Source organism: Hydra vulgaris, chromosome 12 (genome assembly GCF_038396675.1).
Source record: "Hydra vulgaris chromosome 12, alternate assembly HydraT2T_AEP".
In the NCBI taxonomy this organism is placed as follows: domain Eukaryota; kingdom Metazoa; phylum Cnidaria; class Hydrozoa; order Anthoathecata; family Hydridae; genus Hydra; species Hydra vulgaris.
Genome location: NC_088931.1, coordinates 31,310,457 through 31,329,101, shown reverse-complemented (window position 1 = coordinate 31,329,101; position 18,645 = coordinate 31,310,457). Strand labels below are relative to the sequence as shown.

Sequence of the window (18,645 nt, the reverse complement as noted above, 5' to 3'; positions counted from 1 at the left end):
AACTAGCATATCTTAGGTAATCACAACAATTTTGGTTGTTATTTGTTTTTTGAGATTTCATATTCATTATTTTAAACTAATTGATGAATATTATATATTATATATTAATTCTCACATGTTACTGCTTTTAACTTATGTGTTAACTTTTATCAAGTGTTTGAAAATATTAATTTAGGAAATCATTACAAAGATACTAGAAGGAGGAAGATTCAGATCATTGGATCAGCTCCAAAGGTTCCAGAGACATATCATAACTGCAAGATATTCATAGAGAAGACTCAAATCAATCTCCTATTGTTTAACTTCACTGGTGACCTTAGACTCCTAAATGTTGTGGCTGGAATAATGTCATGCGCATCATAATATCCATGCTTATACTGTGAGTCTCCAAATAGTGAAGGAAGTGAAGCTTGGCAGACAGATGCTACACGCAGAACATTCGGGAATATTAAAAACCACAAAGACAATTGGATAACCTCCGGAGGTAAAAAGATTAAAGCAAATGAGTATACTAACTGTGTGGCAACTCCTTTGCTCTTGAAGATGATCCTGATGACAATGAAGATTATCCTAATGACAGCTTGGTGATCCTTAAGAGTCCACCACCAGCTCTTCATCTTAAGTTGTCCCTAAATCATGTCCTTAAGGAGCTACAAAACATTTGGCCAAGACTACAGGATTGATTAGCAGGACATTCTATTTTCTTCGAACAACACCATGGTTACACACTTGAAGGTAATGAGTGTTCTAAGGTTGTAAGACTCCTTGATAGATTGGAGAAAGTACTTCCTATGGAGCTGTCTGGTTTTTTGGATTACATGCATGACTTTTCAAATGTCATTGACTCTACATTTAGTGTGTCTGTAGATCCTGATAATAAGAATGTTTTAAAAAACCTAAGGATGTCTTTTAAGTCTTTACAGGAAGAGTTTGAAGTACCTAAAACCCCTAAGCTTCATGTAATACACACACATATTGAGCAGTTCATCAACATAACAGGAAGGGGACTTGGTCAGTTTTCAGAGCAGGAATTAGAAAACTCACATTCAGTATTTTTGGAGGTTTGGTAGTGATACTTGATGAAAGACATTTCTTCACCTATGTATATGGAAAATTACTCTAAGGCTATTCTAAACAAATGCTAATAATATTTAGCTACGTAGTATCCAATTAAATGTATTTTAAGTTTTAATGTCTTATTAAGTTGTACTTAACTGTTAACTATATTTTGCATCACCTTAAAAAAAGATTTTATACCTTTTTTTATTTTTGCGGGTTTTTAAGGGCCATTTCTCAAACTTTTCCCAACAAATGTTTTTTATTTTTTATAATTTTTATAAATAGTATATGTATGTCAAAGAATGACATAATACATTTTTTTGGGTGTTTTCATAGAGGTTCGGTTTCCCCCAGGCACACGGTGTAATAAGATCTTTATTTGCTTTAATTATGAATGTTCTGATTTAAAATGTTAAGTAACTTAACCCTAAAAACAGAATACAGTTTCAAAAATTTTGCAATGTGAGGATGGGCATTGTCATTAAGGAAGTTTAAACATTGTTGTACCCTTTTTTGGGAAGGTTGTTGAGCTAAATGCAGAAGAGTAATGCAGTAATTTTGATGGTTGGTGGAAGCATTTTCTAGTATCACATTGCCAAACCAAAAATAACACCTTTTAGGGAGTTGGTCAACTTTTAGAGTTAATATAAGCATATATACTAGTGCTAGCCACTGGCTATTCCTAGTGTGATTTTTACCAAGTATACATTTTTTTATATATACAAACCAAGTCTATATATTTGAATGGAAATTTTTCTGAAATTATACTTTTGCATGGGGTGTAACACAGGTCAACATTAATGCCAACCTAATAAGATACCTAATGCAATTTATTTTCCTTTACAGAGCAATAGTAAATTTACTTATCATTAAAAGGCTTCTCAAAAATTTTCATCTTAAAATTTAACTTTTTTATCTTAAAGCTCTTAAATCTTATCCTTTTATTTTTGCAGACATGCAGTTGACATAAATGCGCTAAAATTAATTTATAGTCTAAAGGTTTTTTATATAAGTTACATATTTAGTTTTAAAAAACTTAAATAGAAATATCACCATATTTTAAAGACTTTAAACTTGGCCTAGAATTTTCCAAATAATAAAAGAAGATGATATAATTACAAATATTCCTTTTATTATAATAAATTTTTTTCTGCACAAACATTTATTGCTTGAAATCTTTTATAACAGAAATTTAAAGTTTAAAAAAAAAAAAAAAATTATAATTAAAAAATGTTTTAGAAAAAACTATTTTCTGAATATGAAATGTGTCAATTCCATTCAAGAAATAGCCATATTCAAACAACTTTTATAAATTTGTTATTTAATATTATTTACCTGTTCTTTCATGTACTGAACACACTCTCTTCCAGTTTTTTCAGTATCAACAACTATACCATCCATATATTTACCAAGCACTTTTGTTATTGCTATAGCATATCTGAATAAAATAAAGATAAGTACAAAAACTGTATAAAAAGTATTTATATAATGTACTGTGTAAAAAAATTTAGATGGTATCTGATCAACTTGAACAGCTAAAACAAAGAGAAGATGGACAACTGTTTATTTTTTAACAATGAAGTAAAATTTTTTTTGTTTGCAAACTTTTATCTTAATGTTCAATTAAAGTATAACTATCTTAATGTTTGCAAACTATCTTAATGTTTAAGTAAGAGAACTTCAGAGAAAAAAAAAGCTTAAAAAAAAAAAAAAAAGTGTGCAGATGTGGTCAAAAAAATAGCAAAGCTTGTGAAGATCTACAAATTTCCCCACAGTTGCTTATAAAATAACAAAAAAACAGCCTATCAGATAACACCAATAACAGCCTACCAGATAGCAACAATGCAATTAATAATATGATAATTAATGATTAATTTCATTATATATTATTTATTTATATTCTGTGGATATTTATTACTAATTTTTTATTGAACAAATAAATACTTTTTAAATTAATTAAGAATTAGAGTCAATTGTTTTTGTACAAACTGATAGAAAGTGTTGTAGAAACTTAAGAAAGTGGTAGAAACTTGTGCATTATAAGTAAATTTATAAGAAATGATGAAAAAGATAATAATTAGAAAACTTACATTATAAATAAATTTACTCAATTTGTTATTTTTTAACAGTTTTACTTAAAATCTAACCAATAAAATAGGTTTTACAGCAACCATGGTAGTATTTGCAGAAAAAAGAAAGGTATGGGACCTTCCAACAATCTGATAGAGGCTCAAGCTTAACAGGTAGGTCCAACAGAATTTACATCGCATTTGTGGACCTTGTTTGAAAGAGAGAAGGTCTTATTATTGCAGCTAGAGTAGGTCCAACAGCATTTACATCGCATTTGTGGACCTTGTTTGAAAGAGAGAAGGTCTTATTATTGCAGCTAGAGTAGGTCCAACAGCATTTACATCGCATTTGTGGACCTTATTTGAAAGAGAGAAGGTCTTATTAAAAAAACAAGACCAAATAACATTAGTATTTTAAACAAGGATGAATATGAGATCTATGGTTCACATGAGAGTGGAAATGAATAGTGATGGATAATGCGAGAAGACTTAAAGTAATAGACTCAGTAAGAGTGTTATGGTTTACTAAACTTAAAAAATTACCTTCATTTTACAAAAAATTATTTTTATATTGATACTAAACTCAAGTTAAAAATACATGAAAATAAAATGAAGCATAATAAAAACCTTTTATGAACAGGTTCACAAAGATCAACAAGCCTTCCATAAACCCCAGGATACAACTCTTTAAGTTTCTTAACAGTTTCTGCTCTTTCTTGTGATCTTGCATCTTCATTCTTGTCAGCCTTTGCTTCTCCTAATTCAAGTTCTACTCCTTCTAACAGAGAACATTTCTGGTTATAACGCTCATTTGCTTCGCTGAGATTTAAAAACCAAAACAATTTTTATATCTTATTCAAATTAAGTTCAAATAATTGATTTCTATTAATATATATATATATATATATATATATATATATATATATATATATATATATATATATATGGAAAAAAAAAGATGCAAAAGAAATTAAATAATAAAAAATTTTTGAATTACTTGACATTATTATTGAGTACGTTGTGTTGGTTATTGAGTTCACTTAACTTAGCTTCATTAGCCCTGTACAAAAAAAAAATAAAAATAAAAAAATTATCTTTTAAACAAAGTTTAAAGTTTTTCAACTTATTTCAAAAAAGAAGTTATTGTTTTTAACTTTCTATACAACCAAGTTTGCTTGTCCAAAGCTTCTACAACCTTATAAAAAGAGGTTGGTTAGATAAAATAATAAAATAAAAGATAAAACAAAATCTACACAAAAACAGAACTCAAAAAAAGTAAAAATAATAATAATAAAAAACAATGAATGGAAAAATATTATCCAAACCTATCAGCTTAAATGGTAAAAAAAAAGCAACGTTCAATGAAGATTTTGCAACTTTAACAATGAAGTTAATTTTATTTTTCCTTTAAATATTACATTATTTGTGAAAGTTTTTCTTGTAAAAATTCAAAAAAAAAAAAAAAAAAACAGCTTTAATGAGTAATCTTTTATATTCCTTTATATCTTATTTAAAGTAACATACCATGATAAAACTTTGAAACCATTAGGCAATAGTGCATACACACGTACACATATATTACAAACATGGTCGTATTTTACATTCATATACAAATTTGTTTTAACAAAAACAAATTTTAAATTATAATAACCAAAAGTAATAAAATCTAATTCTAAAATTTCCCTTCTTAATCTTTAACAAACTTTTTTTATTACCATTTTTTTATTACCATTATTACCAATTTTTTTTAAATTACTTTATTAGTAATAATCTAAAGTATATTAATAATATTAATAATCTAGAATATAATTTAAACAAAATATTTTTAAACAAAACATTATATTTAATAAATATTATTTAAATTGAAATCAAAGAAGAAAAGAAAAAAATTACGCAATATAATCACACGAGTCTTTAACACGTTGGTGCAGCTGAGCACGTTCTTCTTTGAGTTCTTTTAATCTAGATTCAAGATTAAGTTTACGCTGATTTAATTGATGCAAATTTGCGGTGTCTCCTTTCTGTTCTCGATTTATCTAAGAAAACCCCAAGAAATCTTATTTAAAAAACTTTATTCAAATACAGTGTAATTTAAAGTTAATGGAAATATGCATATTTTGTTTAAAATTTCGTGGACATATTGGAAACTTTTTTTAACAATACAAAAATAAATTATATGAATAATTGAAAAATAAGCATTATAGCAGCTTTAAAAACTTACTTTATCAAGTCTTGTTTGCACTTCACTTGTTTCTTTTCCAGCCATTTCTTTTAACTGATTATACTCAGCCATCTATTTAAAGCAAACTGAGTTAGTTAGATTGAGATATTAGGGTGTGTCAGTTTTTCCTTTTTTTTGAAATTGCAAAAAGAGGTGTTTTTTATTTGAGGGAAACAGTATTTAAAACTTGAAAAATAACTTTTTGTTGTAGTTTGGTAAATTAATTACTAATATTAATTCTTTAGTGTTTACAAAAAAAAGTTTATTTCCAATTAGATCAACCTGGAAATCAAAAGAAACATAATCAAATAAAGATTCGAAAAATTTTTTTTAAAAAAAATTGAGATTTAGATTTTATTGAAGGAAAACTTAATTGAATAGTTCCTAATCCTTAGTTATGAAGGAAAACTCAATTGAATAGTTCTTAATCCTTAGTTATGAAGGAAAACTTAATTGAATAGTTCTAATCTAATCTAATCCTAGTTATCTTAAACTTAATTTGGAGTATTTTCTTAGAAGATGCATTTCCTGAAAAAAAAATTTTAAAATCTTAATTTTTTTTTAAAAGCAAATATTATTTTTACAATCCTTATTTAAAAACACTTCCTTTTTGATACCCAAGTTGTCTTAATTAGAAAAAATAAATTTTTGCTTATATTTGTGGGCAATTAACTTTTTCAAGACAAAATTACCAAGCTTAAAAATATATATTTTATAAAATTATTATTTTTTCCAAGTTTTAAATACTATTTCCCATAAATAAAAAAACTACTCTTTTTACAATTTCAAAAAAAAAAAAGAAAAAAAAAGGGAAAATCGACACACCCTATTGATATCAAATTAAACAAAGCATAAGCTTTGTACTTTGATTTATACTTGGTACTAAATAAATATATTATTGTACTAAATAAATATTATTATTAGATTATAAATAGTTTTATATAAATACTTACGACTTCAATAAATATATATTATGCTTTATACTATTATACATTTTACACTTATAATAACTTTATTTTTTTAATTAAAGTTTACATTACTTTTTTTACCCCAATTTCTTTCAATCATTATAGTTGCTATATTTAAAAAAACAATGTTGAAATAAATAAAAATTTACATATAATGAAAATACTTTATTCTTTTTACCTGAGAACCAATAAGATGTAAGCTCTGGCCCTGACTTTCTCCAATTTCTTTTTCATATGCTTTAGCTAATTTTTGAATTTCAATAAGAGACTTTTCCAAATCTTTTATCTATATTTCAGAGCATAATTTGCGCTATTTTAAAAATTCCAATATGTTTATCATGAAAAAATATATAAACTTCTACCTCCTCCTTTTGTTTGTCTGCATTCTTCTTATGTTTGTTGTATGCGTTACTATTTAGAGAAAAAAAACCTCCTTAATATATATATTTAACAATATGAAGAGTATATAAAATACTTATATAAATAATAAATAGAGATAATATTAACACTAGCATAATTAATGAAAGAAATTTTTAAGTTTTAATCTACTTAGTAAGATGGTGTACAAGGTAAAGATGTTGTCTATCAAAAATATATGATTAACTAATAATGTAAAACTTCAAGAACATGAAAGAAAAAAGTAATTATGTAGATCAAAAGAGGAGAGAAAAAAAGTAATTATGTAGATCAAAAGAGGAGAGAAAAAAAGTAATTGTGTAGATCATAAGAGGAGAGAAAAAAAAGAACATGAAGAAAAAGAGTAATTATGAAGATTATGAGAGAAAGATTATGTAGTGAGGGAAAAAGGTCAGCAGACAATAAAAGAAAGCAAAAAAAAGTTTGCAGATTTTTTAAAACTCTATTTATCTCCTCAAGGATGGGGTGGCCACTACACCCAAAAAGACTTTTTGTTTTTTAATTGTTATTACCTCTCTCTCAACTCTGTAACTCCAAAACATGAATCTTGATGAACAAGGTATGGAGAAACAAGGTCATGGAGAAGAAAAAAAAAACATGGAAATGTGGAAGTTGTTATTTTCATTTATGAAACTTTAAACTTCTTTTTCTCTTAAATTGAACTTTTAGAAATTTCATTTTCTCGAAATATTTAGCAAATTTTATCTCTTACAAGTTTTTATGATTTTTTAATTTAAAAAGCCAATACTTAGCATCCTCCATTTTCTTCATCTCATGTTGAGTCACTTGCTTTGCTTTTAAATACAATGGTTGCTTCTTGCTTATCTCTGCTTCTTTTTCTGAAATATCTTTATCTTTAAGAGCAATTTCTCTAGAAAATTTTCCACCTTCACTTTTTTTCAATTTTAATTGAGTTTCAACAGTAACTTTGCGTGATTTCTAAAGATTACAATTAAAAAAATATATTTCAATATTTGTTCTATCAAAAACTGATATTTTTACATAAGTGTTGAGATTTGGTTTCTTTTTTACATCTACTTAATATATAATATTTCACATAATTGATGTGATAATTAAATAGATAATATGTATTTAATCATCATATCAATTATGAGTACAGCTCGAACACAGGGTAGGATATATATATTTTTTAAATTGATTCAAATTAATTTTATGATGGCGAAATTCATAAAAAAAAATTTCGTCACTATATTAACTATTGTTGATTTTTTCACTAAATAACAAATGTTGCAGTTATCATTTTACCCACCCCAAATTTAGAGACAAAGCCTACTTAAAATGGAAAATATAATTGAAATTAAAAAAAAATCACGAATCTTCATCAGAAATGATTAGAATGAAGAAATAAAAATGTCTAATATATATTTACCCAGGTCACTGATTCCCTGATAATGTAACGCTGACGTAACAATTACATATTAATCATGCGGAAGTTATTTTATTTTAAAGCGCGTTAATTACTTAAAAAATTTCATGTGTCAAAACAAATTTATTTTATTTAAACTTTAATAACTTATAGAGTTACAATATTATGTGGAGTAGTGGTTAATAAATTTGATCCTGGTGTCTGCGCTCTATGTTTAATTCCTATGGGTAGTTAAAGGGGAAGTGTGAATTTTTCTGATACAATATACATAAATATAATATTTTTTGTAAAAAATTTTAGTTTATAAATCCGAACTAATATTTTTTACAAAATACACTTAAAACTATTCAACTGTAGGGTGGCTTGCAGTCAAATGTGCAATTTAGAACAGCTGTTTTGACATATTTTCAATAGGATTTAATATGCTGAATCGAGATTTACCAGGTCGGCGATTTTTAAAGTCTTTTTGCATTGAAAGTTTTTTTATTGATAATTGAAAGAAATATTCTCTAACTTTTAAGGCCGATTTTCACTGATTTTTAATTTTTAGTTTTTCACTTAAAAATTTTTATTTTTAACATTTGTTTTAAGTCATTAAATTAAGTGAAAAATATAATTTTCACTTATAAACACTCATTAGGTAAGCAAAATATATATAAGATTTATTTGCCTTCACTGGTTTCACTTCACTTCTCAAAATAATTATCATTTACAACTGTAAAAGGTTGCTAAATACAAGCGCCAGGGGCGTCCATGAACTTTCTAGTTATTAAATATTTGTTGCTTTTTTAACTGTTTTTCTAATTTACTTATTACTTTTCTAATTTAAAAATGACTGTTAAAGTAGTTTTTTAGTATAGCGAGATTTCTATTTGGTTCCAGTCTTTTACAAAATCTTTTTTAGCTGCTAACAAAGTTTTTATTTTTTTTTTAAATTAGAAAAAAAAAAATAAAAAAAATTTGAATCACCTTACAGTTAGTTTATTTCACTTTATTATCATTTTTGTTATGCTTAAGATAAGAAATAATGAGAAAAATTTTTTTCTTTTTATTCCTTCTCATTTTAAATTTTTTTCATTATTATAATTAAAACAATTTATAAATAAAACAACTTTTTTAAATTAAACCTTTGTGCAAATAAACTAATGATATAAATATTTACATTACATAAACAAATAATATATTTTAATCAGATACAAGTAGTAAAAACTATAGCCCTTTTTGATGAGCAAGTCTCACAAAATAATATGTACCGCAGTGGCATACAATAAGAAGTAACAATAAATAAAATGTTTTTTTATTTTACTTACATCACAGCTCGAACTAAGTGTAATGTGATTGCTTTAAACACCTTCGTGGTTAGTTTTTTCTTAAAAAAAATATTTTTGCGATTTGCTTTTTTTAATTTTTGTTAATTATTATTATTTTTTCTAATTTAGCATTTTTTTGGCCATTCCTAATATAGAATAATGTGTATAAAAATTAAGTACAAAACAAATTATAGAATATTTTGTCTAAATTTTTTATTAAGGGTCATAAAGTACGTCATGCTAAATTTATCTTTTGAATAGAAGTATGATCACTTGCTCTCCTGCACAGAGATTTCATTCAATATAAAGCGCTTTTGAACTAAAATTATTTTAAATCTCTGCATAGAAACCTACAATATTTTAAAGTTATATTTAGCTTGATTTACCTAATGGATAAAAGTACATCACAGTAAATTTATAAATAAACTAAATCAAAACAACCAGTTAAGTTAATACAGTTGTTACTCAACAAATTAATTTACTTAATATACTCTAAGACTTGCAAAAGTTAGCCATACAAATGTATTCTATATATCTTATATGTTGTTGACACATAGTAAACTTTTACCTAGAAATTGTTTTAATAGGTAATCTCGAATAAAATATGAAATATACAATATCATTTTTTTATATTTTCAGTTTATTTAAAGCGATATTTAGATAAAACATTTTCTATAAATACGCAAGTTGTATTTAGGATTTTTTTTTAAACAAGAAATCTATTTGAACAAAAGAATTTTAGTCTTCTAAAATTCCCTTATTCAAACAATTTTGAACTTGTAATTAAAAGTTTTTGCAATTATAATTTAAAAAAATTGAAAGGTTTAAAAGAAAATTTAACGCTTGCTGACAATATTATTATAAATATAAATTTAATTGCAACCAAGTTAGTAATACCCAGGGGCTAGCAAGGATAGAAAGAAAGCTTTATTTAAATCATAAACGTTTTGAATAGCTAAATATTTTTGTAAAGACGTCTTTATTTTTTTGTTTCCAAAAATAGTTTTAAAAGTAGAAAGATTGCTAACATTAGACTAGTGGTTATTGCAAACATTAAACCAAAAATTAAATTATAAAAAAATTTAAATTAAAAAAAAATAAATTATTTTATTTCTGTTCAAAATTTTTTTTTACAAAAGTAATAACTTAAGCATATACTTAAACTTAAGAAAATAAATATTCAATTTATTAAATCAAATTTTTTTTCTTTCACTTGAATGAAACAAATTGAATAAAATTGTCAACATAAAAACCATTTGAATGAAAAAATTAATTATGCTTAAATTTTTAATAGTACGCAAGATCAAAAAGTAATCAAATTAGAAAAAACGTGGCATCTAAGACTTTTTTGCTTGTTTAGTCTATAGATATAGCATGATTTTTTTTGCTCTATAGATATAGTATATATATATATATATATATATATATATATATATATATATATATATATATATATATATATATATATATATATATATATATATATATATATATATATATATATACATATATTTTTTTCTTATATGTTTTTGTGCAAATATGAAGTTAAAGTTTTATGATGATTTAAAACAAACCTATTTATTTACCTTGTTTTATTTTATTCGCCTTTTATATTAACGCAAGCTCTTTATGTTAAAAAAACAACTTCGCAGTTTTATGCTTGTTTTATAGTTTTTTACAATAACAACTTTATACTCTTTAAAAAAAAAGAGTGTTTTATCGTTAACATGAACGTATTAAATAGTTTTCTTTGACTAATTAAAGTGCTTTGAATATTTGCACTTTTACTTTTTTAACTATCATGTAAAGTAAAAACAATTATTAAAAGTAATATCGTAATAGTATTAAATATGTAACTTGCTCATTACATCATAACTTGCTCATTACACTATAACTGCAACTCAAACTTTAAATTATAACCTAAGCTGTAATTTATAACAGTAACTTATGCTATTTTAAACTCTGCCAAATAAAATATTATAAGATATTATTTAAATATATTATGTTAAAAATATTAGAAAGATATTATGCATATTAATATTTTTTTTGTGTGTGTGTCAATTCGAGCCCTGAACATCATTAGCAAAAATAACTACTACAACTAATAATAATAATAATAATAATAATAATAATAATAACAATAATAATAATAACAATAATAATAAAAGGATTTGCTATATAAATAGGGCTTTAAACCTAATCTTAGTTTTATCTAATAAACCTGTACCAGGTTCCTGTTTTACTTGATAAACATGGGTGCTACCTATAATGTTAATATTTAAAATAGAATTTAGATATTGAGACTTTTAAAAAACTTACAATTTTCTCTAACTCATTGTTGTGTTCTTTCAGTTCAACTTCAAAATTTTTTAAATCCTGTTCAGCGTAATATAGCTTGAAGAGTTGAGCTTGAAGTTTTGCATCAAACTGTTAACAAAATTTCATTTATAATTTCCAATTTTTTACTTTTTTTTTAAATTTAATTTATGAAAAAGACTAAACAAACCTGTATTAAAAATAAAAAAACAATTCAAGTAGAGGGCATGAAGTATTGAGACCAACAACTTAATTGAACTGAAAATAAATAAAAAAAATTGGTTATCTTACTAAGTCTTGTGTTAATTTTTTATATTTTTCAGCCTCCTCTTTTTCAGCTCTCGCTTCTTTTCGCTCTGCATTAATGCCCTAATACAAATCCATAAATCTAAGTATTGTAAAAAGTCAATATAAATATTTTCAGTACAATAAAAAGATTTTATATAATGGCAAGCATAAACTGGAAAGCTTAACAAGCATTTTATTTCTTTTATTTAAATAAAAAAGTACACAAGTGGTACTAAAGAAAGTAATGATAATACAAGTGAGATTTTTAGGACATATTATTAAGATAATAAAACAAGTGAGATATTTAGGACATATTTAGTAGATTTAGTACTACAATTTTATGGCTATATAATTTTGTATCAACATTTCTTCTATACTGAGCAACAACGCTATTAACCATAAATGTTAAAAATTTCAAGTTGACCACTACTTGTATTATCTTTTGAATCACAACACAAATTGTTGTAACTTTTTCAAAGTTACAACAATTTGTGTTGTCCTATCTTTTAAATCTTTCACATTATGTCATTATTATAACATTATATTGTCAGATGCTTTTATCTACGCTTAAAGAATCATAACATTTTTTATTTTTTATTTTCTGTTATATTGAAGAATAGGTCAGCCCAGTGTGTTGCTTGGCTGTGTTAAGTGTCAAGCGGTGTAACTATTGTCAGGACTGAATCTAATACTAGTTTTTTTTTTTACTATCTGGCAATATAATAGTGTCATAATAAATAAAATAACATTCTTTAAAAAGATTTTGAAGTCCTTTTTTATGTTTCTTTTTGTTTTAGAATTGACTTTTACTTATGACAGGTTGTTTTTAGATTTGACAGGTTGTACTTATGACAGGTTGTTTTAGATTTGACAGGTTGTACTTATGACAGGTTGTTTTAGATTTGACAGGTTGTACTTATGACAGGTTGTTTTAGATTTGACAGGTTGTACTTATGATAGGTTGATTTTAGATTTGACAGGTTGTACTTATGACAGGTTGATTTTAGATTTGATAGGTTTTACTTACCCTGTAATGCCTGCTGTTATAAATTAACTTCATAACTGACGTAATGAAATTATTTTGATTACTGTGAACTAAAACCCAAGATAATACTCAAAGGAAGCACATTTAAGTAGATTTTGTTATATTATTGAATAAATATTATTTATTTTGTACTTCTAATTCAGATAACTTAAAATAAAATTTATTAAATTATTATTGATTACATGTTAAATCTAAATGAACCTGGTAAGATTTATATTTACTAATGACCTGTAATACAGATCATTTACTTGTAGGGTAATAATTATTCATCAAATGAAATTGACTTAGACAAGATCATAGCTTTCCATAATTTCAGCTACTTTTTTAATTGCCAAAATTAATTTTATGAAAGAAGATAATAAGTAGTTTTGTTTTTTTTATTTCTTAGGAAATATCAACATGAGATATTGTATGTAATTAAGTGCTATAATGCCCTGCCATATAAGAATACTATAAGTATAAAATAATGCCATATAAGAATACTATAAGTATAAAATTGAAACTTTCTTAATTAAGTGTTAAATATGATTCCTTATAAGATTTTGTGCATGTAAAAGAATCAAAAAAATATTGTGTAAAGGACAAGTGATTCTTAAGTCATATTGAAAATAAAAACATATTTATATGTTGGCCTATTATTAAAAAAATTTCAAATTCACTATGGCAGTACACAAACAATAACCTGGTCCAAGTATATACTTACATATCAATTTGCTTATTTTTTAGAAACTAGATCATATATGACTCTTTTAAATGCTTTCGCTAAACACCTTAACACTCAATCATCTTATTGTTCACCTAATTCTATTCTCTACTTTTATAAATTGCTTATTTGTTCTTATATGGAATGTCATTGTATTTGGGCTAGTACTCAAAAGTCTCTTTTATAGACAAGAATATGCATTGTAAAATGATGTTGAAACTGCTTAGCTGTCAAGCTTCAGCCTCTGTCCAATAATTTTAAGGTTGCAACTCTTTTCTTTAAAAACTACCACTGCTTAAGCAAGTTATCATCACTTGTTCCATCAATCAAAACCCAATCAGTCATTCAAATAAGTTGCATCCTTTTACTGTGTTTTTTAAAAAACTGAAAATTTACCAAATCAATTTTTTTTTCTTCTTCTAGTTTTTGAACACTGGTGTTTTGAAACTCTCTCCCACATTCATGTTTTCCTTACTCATACAATTTACAGTTTTTAAAGTCTTCTGTCAACTGCTTTCTTGCTCTTTATCTCTTTTGTTTTCTGCTTTCTTGCTCTTTATCTCTTTTGTTTTCTGCTTTCTTGCTCTTTATCTCTTTTGTTTTCTGCTTTCTTGCTCTTTATCTCCTTTGTTTTCTGTTAACTCCCAAACTTCCAACTTAATATTGGTTGCTTGCACACTTGTTGGGAGTAATTTAAAAAAAAAAAAAAAAAAAAAAAAACATAAAAAATAAATTTAGCAAATAATTAAAAATTCATTATTAAGAACTATTACTTTTTTTTTGTTTAAAGAAAAAGTCGTATCTTCTTCTGCTGTTAGCATTTCTTGCTTCTTCTTATCATATTCTTCAATCAATTCACCAGACCTATTCGAAAAATAAAGATTAGGTGTCAAATAAGATGTTGTTACACACATACAAATATATATATATATATATATATATATATATATATATATATATATATATATATATATATATATATATATATATATATATATATATATATATACATACAGTAAAACTTTATAAAAAATTCAAAAATAATCATCATTTTATCAAAAAATTATTTTTGAAATTTTTTATAACTTCACTACTATTGAGACACACACATATACTTTATACTGTTTTAAAAAAGACCAGAAAAATTTTGAAAACTTTGAAAAAAATAAAAATAAAGTAAAACTTATAAACCAAAAACAAAAAAATAAATATAAATAAAACATTTTTATTAAAAAAAAAAAACTTTACAGTTAATAAAGTTTTTTAATAAGGCAGTAAAATTTAATTAATTTCAATTATTTTAATGGTATATTGCTTGAGTAATTTTAATTTATTCAAGTTAAATCATCAAGATTAGCCAGCAGCTATTTATGTATGTATGTATGTGTATGTATACAGTGTATGTATATAGTGGTGATCACAGAAAATGTGATAGCTAAAATAGCTAACCTAACATTTTCTTTATTAGACTAATTACAATTTCTTTCTTTACTAGGAAATAAAATTAAAAAAAATGAATATAAATTTATTTGCTATTATCGTAAGGAAAAAAATCATTTTAAACTGAAGTTTTAAAATTTTTTTAGTATAGTTTGTTGAAATACAATGTAAAGTTGTGATTATAAAAATAGCATATCAAACAAAAAATTGTGCTATATTAAAGTTTACATCATAACATTAAAATTAACACTAATATTTTGCCCTTATTTTTTATGACAGCACATTTTAATAGCATACTGTTAACAAGTCTTTGTTACCATTTGACGGTTATGGCATTCCTAGCTTTTTATATTTCCCCCAAAACTCATTAAAACTAGAGATTTACCTATCCTTATTATCTACACTATCTAGAGGTTTATTTATCTACCCCATAAAGCCACCCTTATATTTTTTAACAAGTTCTAAATCCATAGTTTGGGGCAGCCATTCTAGAACATTAATTTTATTTTTTTCAAGCTAAAATTTTACTTATCTCACAGTATGCTTTGGGAGGTTGTTGTGCATTGAAATATGAATAGAAGGTAAGTTATCATTGGCATACAATTCCATTATATTTTGTAATTTATCTTTGTATTTATATTGATCCAACTTTTCCATCAATTTTGACCAGCAGACTGTTACCATGCCAAGGCATAGATTCCCATCTCAACATTAGCCCTACTGTCCTTCACTGTCTTTAGAGTATACAATGAGTTATTTTCTTGCTTCTTAGGACATACCTGACATAAACTTTACCATCTTATGCAAAACTTCATTGTTTTAGTTGATTTTGTATTAAAAAAAGAGGTTTATTATTTGCTATACAGCCTAGAGGACCAGCTTTTTATGAACAACAACAAGCAAAGTTTGTTTGTAACTTATACGACACAGCATTAAAATTAAATACGTATAAAAGCGCTATAAAATGACATTAAAAGAAAATTTTGTGCGTGTCTATGAATACAATTTGAATATTTGAGTGACAATAATTCTGCATTAAAAAAAAAGAATAAAATTAATACCACATTTAACTCTTTTCTACACCCCTCAGTGATACTAGAACTATTTTTAATTTTTTATTGTGACATTTTAGACATTTTTGTGACATTATAGCCATTTATCACTAGCATTAGTGCTAGATGTAGAAACCTGTTGTTTTTTTTGAAACTAATCACTATTTCATATTTTTCATAGTATATATATATATTTTTTACCTTTATCAAAAGTTACTATTTTGAAAAGGTAACACATTGATTTGTGTTAAAGATTTTTATTCAATGATTAGAATAGCACTGCATTGCAAAATGTTTTACAGTGATTTTGAACAGCTTTAAACTGTTAACAAAATTGTATATATAGAAAAAAGGCACAGTAAAAATAGTTTCAGGAAAGGTTTAATAATGATTATTTAAAAATTATATGAATTAAATTTGAAGACTTATTTTCAAATTAGATATACTATATTGTGTAAGGATATATATATATATATATATATATATATATATATATATATATATATATATATATATATATATATATATATATATTAGGGGTGGGAATTTTTTACACTTTGAAATGTAGCATCTATCTTGAAGACAATTCCAATTGACATATGACAATCCAATTGACAATCATTCTAAATATCAGTGTCTTTCCAAACACTCAAGGCAATTACCAGTTAATGTCAATTTTAACTTCGTTGTATTGTCAACATTTTTTCTGCAAGAAAACCATGGCCTGGCCCAGTGATCTACATTAAAATTGCGTGCCTTTATTATTGATTCTTTTTTTGTCAAAAGCATATATTCCATGCATTAGAAAAATTCTTAAGCATAAAATGCTTAAGAATCAGGTTGAGATGAAGATGATACACTAAACCTAAAACAATTTTTGTCAAATGCTTAATTACATTTTAAGAACCTGTATTTACTGCAGTGGTGTCACATATAACAAAAGAAATTTTATTTAATAAATTAAATTCCAAAATAATAGCGTGTAACATGTTATAAATAGAAACATAGTCGCTTTTCTCTAAATTTTTCAATGAAACCAAAGATTTAGACTTGCTCAAAATGCAAGTGCTATAATAATGTTGTTTGTCTATGCTCTTACCATCAAAATGTAAGCACCACATTTCTTCAGAAAAGTAGACATAAAATCGAATCAAGCTTATTTCATACACCAGTATTGTAAATGCTTTTTGGATGCGGATCTGCAAATTGATATCTCACCAACTGCATTGAGTACAGCCTCTGCAATCTTTGCCGTACAACTTATTGGATACCCTTCATTTCAGGTATCTTAGCTACCATTTTATAGGTGATCTTTGCACATTGCATGGGATTGTGTAATTATCACTTGTACAATTATCTTCTGAACTTTCACTAGAATTGTATCATCAAACAATTGACTATAATTTGGAAGATTTCTGAAGTTCATAAAACAGTTTGTCTTCCAGATTTTTAAATTTAGCATTTTGGGGCAATAAGTTAAATAATTTATCCTAGCTATTTATAATACTTGTCTTTTTATTTGTACTTTGTGTTGATTTAATAACTAATTTATAATTTTGAATAGAAGACTTTACTTTTCTTTGCACAGATTTTTCCGTAAAACATGGTATCATCATTTTATTCCATAATCAGCAAATTTCAATTGAAATTTCTTTAATAACATCACTTGATCTAGGAATATTACCCAATTCTAAAAAGAAATGATATCTTCTTAATATCTGCTTTGCCTTACATAATTTTGAAAAATTCATCAGTGGCTTCTCAATCAAATTTCTATATATACGATTTCTTAGCTTTGATATATCGGAAGGGCAATCAATTTGTTCAATTAAATTCTCTGATATCTTATACATCTTAAATACAGATTAAATTTAATTATATACAATATATAATAGTTAAACAATATGAGTTATTTAAGCAAATTTTCAAACTTTTGACGATAGTTTAAAATAAAATTGCGCAGAGGGTTTTTATTTGGCATTTATATAATTTATTTTTTTGTTTTTGTGAGTTTTAGGTAATTACTCCACCAATAATTTTAGGGCTATCACTTGAAAAAAAAAAATTCCCACCCCTAATATATATATATATATATATATATATATATATATATATATATATATATATATATATATATATATATATATATATATATATATATATATATACATATATATATATACATATATATAATATAAATATAAAACAAACAATAAATATTATTTATGTAACTGGTGACATATAAGCACAAAGATGCATTAAAGTATGAAAACTAAGACAAAACATGTTGGATTAATGAATGTCAGTTCATTTATCCAACATATTAAAAAATCTTATTGAATCTTGCATTTCTTTTTATCTCAGAACAAA

The 18,645-nt window shown here is 25.0% G+C and overlaps 1 protein-coding gene across 1 annotated transcript in view; it reads right to left on the bottom strand.

Moving 5' to 3' along the window:
* The window catches only part of LOC100197842 (structural maintenance of chromosomes protein 1A), a 65,912-nt gene that overhangs the window by 25,360 nt on the left and 21,907 nt on the right, over window positions 1-18,645 (bottom strand). The window contains exons 6-16 of the mRNA XM_065812912.1: window positions 14,557-14,647; window positions 12,039-12,116; window positions 11,751-11,858; window positions 7,483-7,673; window positions 6,680-6,728; window positions 6,496-6,603; window positions 5,350-5,421; window positions 5,022-5,164; window positions 4,126-4,188; window positions 3,756-3,947; window positions 2,395-2,497 (exon numbers count right to left, since the gene is read on the bottom strand). Coding sequence (XP_065668984.1) covers window positions 2,395-2,497; window positions 3,756-3,947; window positions 4,126-4,188; window positions 5,022-5,164; window positions 5,350-5,421; window positions 6,496-6,603; window positions 6,680-6,728; window positions 7,483-7,673; window positions 11,751-11,858; window positions 12,039-12,116; window positions 14,557-14,647 — 1,198 coding nt within the window. The remainder of the gene's footprint in view (window positions 1-2,394; window positions 2,498-3,755; window positions 3,948-4,125; window positions 4,189-5,021; window positions 5,165-5,349; window positions 5,422-6,495; window positions 6,604-6,679; window positions 6,729-7,482; window positions 7,674-11,750; window positions 11,859-12,038; window positions 12,117-14,556; window positions 14,648-18,645) is intronic.